Raw genomic sequence first — 7,286 nt, 5'->3', positions numbered from 1 at the left:
AATATATCGGTATATCGGTCCGATTTTTACCTCAAATATCGCTAAAAATCGCTAAAAAATCGCTAAATATCGCCGATAATATCGGCCCCGATATTTTGACCGATATTTATGGTCCGATTTTTTTCCTAGGAGCGATATCCGATATATCGCCGATATATCGACGATATATCGCGATATTAACAGCATAGGACACATCCGAAGATCTCCAACAACATTGTTAACACTGTGGATAATACTGACATGATTAATCTGTGGCATAAGAGACTTGGTCACATGAGTAAAAAAGGGATGTTTCTTTTGTTGATGAGAAATGTATTAGCTCGTGTGCATGGTGTTCATTTGAAGAAGTGTTCTCACTGTTTGGCACACAGACTAGAATTACTTTCAAGAGCCATTCTCCTTCTCGAAAGGAGAATATACTTGATTTGGTGCATTACGATGTTTGTGGTCCTATCAAGACTTGGCAATTGGTAGGTGGTCATATTTTGTCACATTAATCAATGATCACTCAAGGAATGTATGGATTTATACCTTTAAGTCTAAAGAACAAGAATTAGATGTGTTTAAACAGTTTCATGCCTTAGGAGATAGACAGACCGAAAAGAAGCTCAAGTGTATTCAAACAGATAACGGAGTTGAATACATTGGGTTTTTGATGCTTATTGTAAAGAACAAGGTATTCTGCACCAAATGACTCCTTTCAAGACACCTCAGTTGAATGGTTTAGCAGAACGGATGAATATAACATTTGCTAAGCGAGTCAGCCGTTTGCTCTCACATACAGGGTTGTCCAGTTCTTTTTGGGGTGAAGCTTTGAATACAGCGGTACATGTTATTAATCTAACCTCTTGTTTTCCTTTGCATTGTAATGTTCCTCACAGGATTTGGAGTGGCAAGGATGTTTCGTACAATCACTTACGGTCTTTCGATGCAAGGCTTTGGTACACATTCCCAAAGATGATGGTCAAAGCTTGATGTGAAAACTAAGCCATGTGTGTTCCTTGGTTATGGCCAACATGAGTTCGGTTGCAAATTATATGATCCAGTTCAGAAGAAACTTGTTTGAAGCCACTATTTTGTTTTCATGGAAGATCAAACCTTGAAAGATGTTGAGAAGGAAGAGATGGTTCCTCAACATAATGATGATCTTACTGATTCGGATGCAATTCCTCTTACACAGTTTGTGACACATAATGGAGATGGTGTTCTGAATGATCAACAAGATGGCACTGATGATGTTGATGTTCCAGAGCAAATTGAGATGGATGCAGAAGTTCATCAGAGTTACCTGGTATGCCATCGTTTATCCCACTTAGGCGGTCTATGAGGGATCGACATACTTCTACATAATACTCTGATGAGCATGTCTTGCTCACTGATGAGGGAGAGCCTGAGTGTTATGCAGAGGTCATGGAAGATAAGCACAAGAAAGAGTGGGTTGAAGTCATGCAAGACGAGATGACCTCCTTGTTAAAATCACATGTGACATCCACAGTTAATCAACGTTTTTTTAAATTGCTAATTTTTGTCAAAATATCATATGTGATATTGATCATAGTAAATTTAAGTGGAAAAAAATGTAAGTTATCTATAATATTACATGTGATATTTGTAAATTATAAATTACGTTTTGAAGTACATGTGATCTTATACATATTAAATATGTTCTGCTACATATCACGTGATTCTGTTTTATTATCTTCTCTTTTACAATGTTTAATTTGAATCATTGTTTTTCATGCTTTATATCACATGTGATTTGATGAAAATTATAATTTTTTAAAATATTGGCTTAAATAAAGCATAAATTCTCTTGATGAAAAATAAATACGCTTATTTTAAATGCATTGAATAGAGTACATTTTTAAATAAAAAAACAAATTACATAAAAATCACAAACATAGTAATAGTAGAATATTAAATAAATTCCTTAAATAACGTTTATATGAATAAATTATTTTCATGCATTTATTTATTTTTGGAATTATTTATTTAAGGTATTATTTAATGAATTGCATGGTCAATATTCATTCTCTTATTTTTCTTATATGGTTATTATTCTCGTATGAATCCGATTATATATATATATATATATATATAGAGAGAGAGAGAGAGAAGGTTTACTTTGCAAACCATGTTACTTGTACAAACCTCATACAATCAATCATAATTTTTTATTTTTTTCTAGTTTTTTCATTTTTTTGTAATTATGAGAGGTTAATTAATCATTTTTATTATGGAGGGTGTTAATCATGGATATTATCATCTTCATTATATTAATTTTAAAGAAATACATGAATTAGTTCCATTAAAAAAATTTAAGTATTATATGAAACAATTTCATAACCATATATGCAACAACTTCATCTAAAAAAGTATTATACGAAGCAATTTCATAATATTAAACAATTTCATGAAACAAAATCATTAAATTAAACAATAAAATCGACGGATAAGGATGGTTTGCACGATTTGTACAATATGGGTGGTTTGCATTTGATCGCTCCTCTCTCTCTCTCTCTCCCTCTCTCTCTCTCTCTCTCTCTATATATATATATATATCACTAATATGAGTCATTCTTCACACATCTCCATCAAAGAAAATGGGAAAAAGACATTGAGAATCAAGAAGACTCAAATGCCCACAAGATGCAAAAAGGATGTTCTTCAAACAAGTGACAAGATGGTGTAATAAAGGATGTTGAGCGTGCATTTGGAGTGCTTCAATCTCGTTGGTAATAATTAAAGGACCATCATGCTTGTGATAAAAGAAAAAGTCAAGGGATATTAAATTTACATAATATGATTGTTGAAATTGAAGGTGACAAGTTTGATCAATTGGATCGATGAACGGATGAAGAGGTAGATAATTCAACATAAATATTTCAAGGTTCCACCCTGAATTCCAATAATATTTTCAACAAAATTCTAAGATGCGCTCAAAAAGAAGTTCATCAACAACTTCGCTCCGACTTGGTTGAACCTATTTGGTCGGATTGAGATTACAAGCATTACTAATCATCATTTAGTGTTACTTCTTATAAAGATTAATGTTTGTGTAATTTTGCACTTTTTTTAATTGTAATATAAAATTATATTTATGTTTTAATTGTTTTCAAATATGTTAGCAAAATAAAATAAACAAATTAACACATTAAAATTAATATATTTGAATATGTTATATTTGAATTTTTTTATGATTTTATAATATAGATATAAATTAAATTTATATAATAATCTATAATAAAATTACATTGTATAAATCCATACTACCTTATAAACCAGATTTATCAAAAGTCTTGAAAACATTTTTTAGTGCACAATTTATACACAAAGTCTTAAAAACAACTCATAATGTATTAAGTACTACTACTTTATGCATTCAGTCTTATCTCTTAATTTACAATTAAAATAACATATAGTACAAGTTACCAATGCATATTATTACCTTTTCTTTTCATGTTCCCAAGATGTTTTTGACATCTTTCACTCATGTCTTCATCCTCTCATACCTCTATGACTTCTCTCCATCCTCCAAGGTGAGATTCAAACTGATATTCACCATTAAAAGTTCTCTCATTCATCTCCCATTCAATTGCTTTAGAACTCTCAGTCTCGCCCTCAATCTCTTGATTCTTTGCTCTTGGTGTAAATCGAATACATTTGTGGAGTCGTTTAAATATGTTGGATTTTAAATATATTGGATTTTAAACTGTCATACAATTTTTTTCATTAATAGACTGTAATTGGAACCATTAACTCTTATTTATTCAAATTGTATTAATACGTAAATACCAAGTGTAACTAATATTATCGTTAAATCTTCTCTAATAAAATCAGTGAAACTTCAAAATCGTTAAAATTCACGGCTCCTGTCGCATTGTGCAGGTACACAACTAGTTAAAAAATGAAAAGTGAGGTTTTTATGAGAGCCTTAGTCATGGAGTTTTATAAGGTTATTATTTTATCGAGAGGACAATATAACAAATGAAATTCCTGCTCTTGAAGGGTTCTATACTTTTAGAAGGGCAAGCTTGCGAATTCCATTTCTAGCCCAAAAAAGAACTTGTTGGGAAAAAAGATATCAGAACGCAAGAAACATAAATAAATAACTTTTAAACGACGGTGTTTTGAACTTTCACAAATTTTATTCCATCAATCCATCGTACAAGCAAATATTCTTTCCTCAAATATTATTAATTTTGCAATGCCAGTACCAACTACCTACTGTACAATTATTCTTAAATTGATATCGATCTTGCTTTCCCTTCTTTTTTGCATTAGATAATTGTATAGTCCAACCTGTTCAACCAAAATGCTAGTGCTGAATCATCATCCTCCACAACACAAATTTTATACCAACTTTGTGTTTTCGAAAGGATAAATTTTATAGCAACTTATTTATTACTTTCTACTTCCGGGCCGGTAAGTCTAGTTTCCAGATCAGTATTGCTTAAGCTAGCTGTACATCATGCATCAAGAGTTGTATATTGTCTAGATTTATCCATGGCTTACCGATGGAAGGATATTTGAAAACTTATCAAAAGCATCAATTAAATGAAAATGATGTAAACCTAGGAATTTGTTCAAGAATCGGCCCATATCGGCGAAAGATAGCATAGAAATAGAAAAAGCGATGAGGGAACCTGTTCACTGTGGCCTTGAGGGAAATAGACGACGTGGGTCCCAGACGCCGGTAAGTTGACCAGAGGTCCGGCACAGGCTTGCCATAGCTCCGGATTTATTATGCGGTTCTTGGCTCCACCTGTTTCGGGAAAACGAAAGGGAATAAAATAAAACACGATTGAAAAGGAACTTTCTGCATTCCTAATAAACAAATAATTGATAAGAGGATCTTAATCGGTCGGAGATTTAGAAAATTCCTGGAGAAGCTAATTGCAATTGTTACAAAGGTCCTTTAATTTGGTAGGAAAAAATCATCCAAGTGAAACAAGAATTACAAAAAAGCAAAAACAAATATTTTGTTTATGGATTTGTTTTTACTCATCGCCGTTCGTTACAAGATGAGAGAGAGGATATTTAGCTGACCTTCGCCATGATTCGCCGTTGTTAAAGTGGATCCGGAACTGTTCGCCGGCATCTTCATTGTTAGCTCAGATTCAAATCACCGGCGGACGTAGTCTCATAAACAAATGACCAAGGTCTTACCGCCAGAGATTCATCCTTAATTGCTTTCGTTCGCTATTAATCAGATCAAACAGATGTTTGACTACACAGGCAGCTGCGTAAACGATTAGTCGGAGAAAACACCTAAAATTAGTTCATCGTCGGTGATTGCCGGTGAAACACACCGGAAACAAAAAAAAACCAACTAACGGGAAGGAAAAAAAATTAAAAAAAAAACAAAGCTGCCGGAAAAGATGGATGGGGGACAAGATGAAGACCGGAGACACTTTAATAAAGGAGAGTTTGCTGAGGATTGCAGAGACCAAATGCTGCACCTTTGCCCCCTCCCTCCCTCTCTCTCTCAAACTTTCTGTATGTATATATCTGAATCTCTCTCTCTCTCTAATTTTCTGTATGTATATATCTGAATCTCTCTCTCTCTCTAATTTTCTGTATGTATATATCTGAATCTCTCTCTCTCTAATTTTATTTATGTATATGTCTGAATCTCTCTCTTCTGTGTCTGAAAGCAATCTTTCTCTCTCTACCCAAAGGGAGACTGGCCAAAGAAAGGGCATGGGGGATCACAAGGTTGACCAGATGAGGTTATTTCAGTAATTAACCCTAGTTAATACTATATCAAAGCATCCACTTCATTAACTTGTAGGTTACTCTAAATTATATCTTTTTTAAATAAAAAATTTAGAGTTAAATAAATGAAATAGCAAATTACTTTCATAAATTTTTTTATTAGAGTATTTTTTTTTTCTTATTATAGCAATATATTTTTAAAATTATTTTTGATTAAGACATTGTATTTTTAAAAAAATTACCATTATAACAATGGATAACATATTACATTTTAAACCGGTTAATCCCTTGACTTTTTTGTTTGTGTGGCTTTAATAAGATAATGTGGATGACACATCATTTTGATGACTTAATAAAAATAAAAACATATTTCAAATTATTATTAGTGATTTTTTTTTTCATTGCTATGATTTAAAAAATATTTAATTTTTTTTTACTTTTTCTTATTAAGTTGCATGCAAGTTAAATATTGTAAAATAAAATATTTCTTAAATAAATATATTACATTATATTTGAGATATATTTTGTTTGTAAAAAATGTAACGATTCTTATTTTATGTTGTTTAGAGAAATACATATCTTTAAAGTTTCCTCTAAAATATTAACGAAATAAATGTGTTCTACAATTTTTTTTAATATTGTTATACTAATAAATAATTCAAAAAAATTTAATTAATTTAATATATTTATACGTTAAATAAAAGTTTTTGAATAAATATAATATATTCTTTAAAAGATAATATATTTTTTTGTTAAAAAAGGAACAATTCTTAGTTTCTTTTTTCAAAAAACACATTTTTTTTAAATATTAGCGAGATAAGTTGTATTCTACTAGTTTTATTAATATTGGTATATTAATGAATAATTTTAAAAACAAATTTAATTCATTTAATATATTTATTAAATAAATGTAAAATATCTAAATATTATAATTAAAAGTACATTGTTTAATAAGAACTACTAGATGCTATAAAAAATAATTTTGAAGTACAATGTTATAATAAGAAAGTCGCATCACTATAATACACGTGGACAACCTACATGGACAATGAGGTGGCATGGAAACCTGATATAATGGGTAAATTTAAATCAAAAGGTTATCCAATGCTATAATGGGTAAATTTTTCAAAGTACAATATTCTAATAAAAAATAGTTTGAAAATACATTGTTGTAATAAGAAAAACTGGAAGTACAATGCTATAATAAAGAAATTTATAAAAGTAGATTGTTATTTTATGCATTTTGTCCAAAATTTTATTATTACGTATTTACATTATTGTTCTAGCCAAATATTCTTTTAAGAAACGGTAAATATTTGAAAAATTAAGAAGTGATTTCAGCTCTTTATATGATCAAGATTAGATTTTACTGGTCAATAATTGTTGCTTTAACTGATCAATAATTGTGACTTTAACTGATCAATAGTTACGATTTTGACTGGTTAAAAATTATAGCTATGCAAAAAAATAGAGAAGATAGTTTTGTAATTTTTATAAATAGGCTGCAAACGAGTTCATATATGAACTTATGTAATTTACCTATGAACTATATGTTCATATATGAACTC

The 7,286-nt window shown here is 30.3% G+C and overlaps 1 protein-coding gene across 2 annotated transcripts in view; it reads right to left on the bottom strand.

The window, feature by feature from the left end:
- LOC112504348 (auxin response factor 19-like) overlaps positions 1-5,529 on the bottom strand; it is a 17,717-nt gene extending 12,188 nt beyond the window's left edge. For both annotated transcript variants that reach the window (XM_025108282.1, XM_025108283.1), the window contains exons 1-2: positions 5,050-5,529; positions 4,647-4,765 (exon numbers count right to left, since the gene is read on the bottom strand). In XM_025108282.1, the coding sequence (XP_024964050.1) occupies positions 4,647-4,765; positions 5,050-5,107 (177 nt within the window). In that variant the 5' untranslated portion in view covers positions 5,108-5,529. The remainder of the gene's footprint in view (positions 1-4,646; positions 4,766-5,049) is intronic.
- Between the last annotated feature and the right edge of the window lie 1,757 nt (positions 5,530-7,286).

This window comes from Cynara cardunculus, unplaced genomic scaffold (assembly GCF_001531365.2).
Source record: "Cynara cardunculus var. scolymus isolate 2C unplaced genomic scaffold, CcrdV1 Un_Scaffold_5304, whole genome shotgun sequence".
Lineage (NCBI taxonomy): Eukaryota > Viridiplantae > Streptophyta > Magnoliopsida > Asterales > Asteraceae > Cynara > Cynara cardunculus.
The sequence above is the reverse complement of the archived record's forward strand: the minus strand, read 5'-3'. Positions and strand labels throughout refer to the sequence as shown.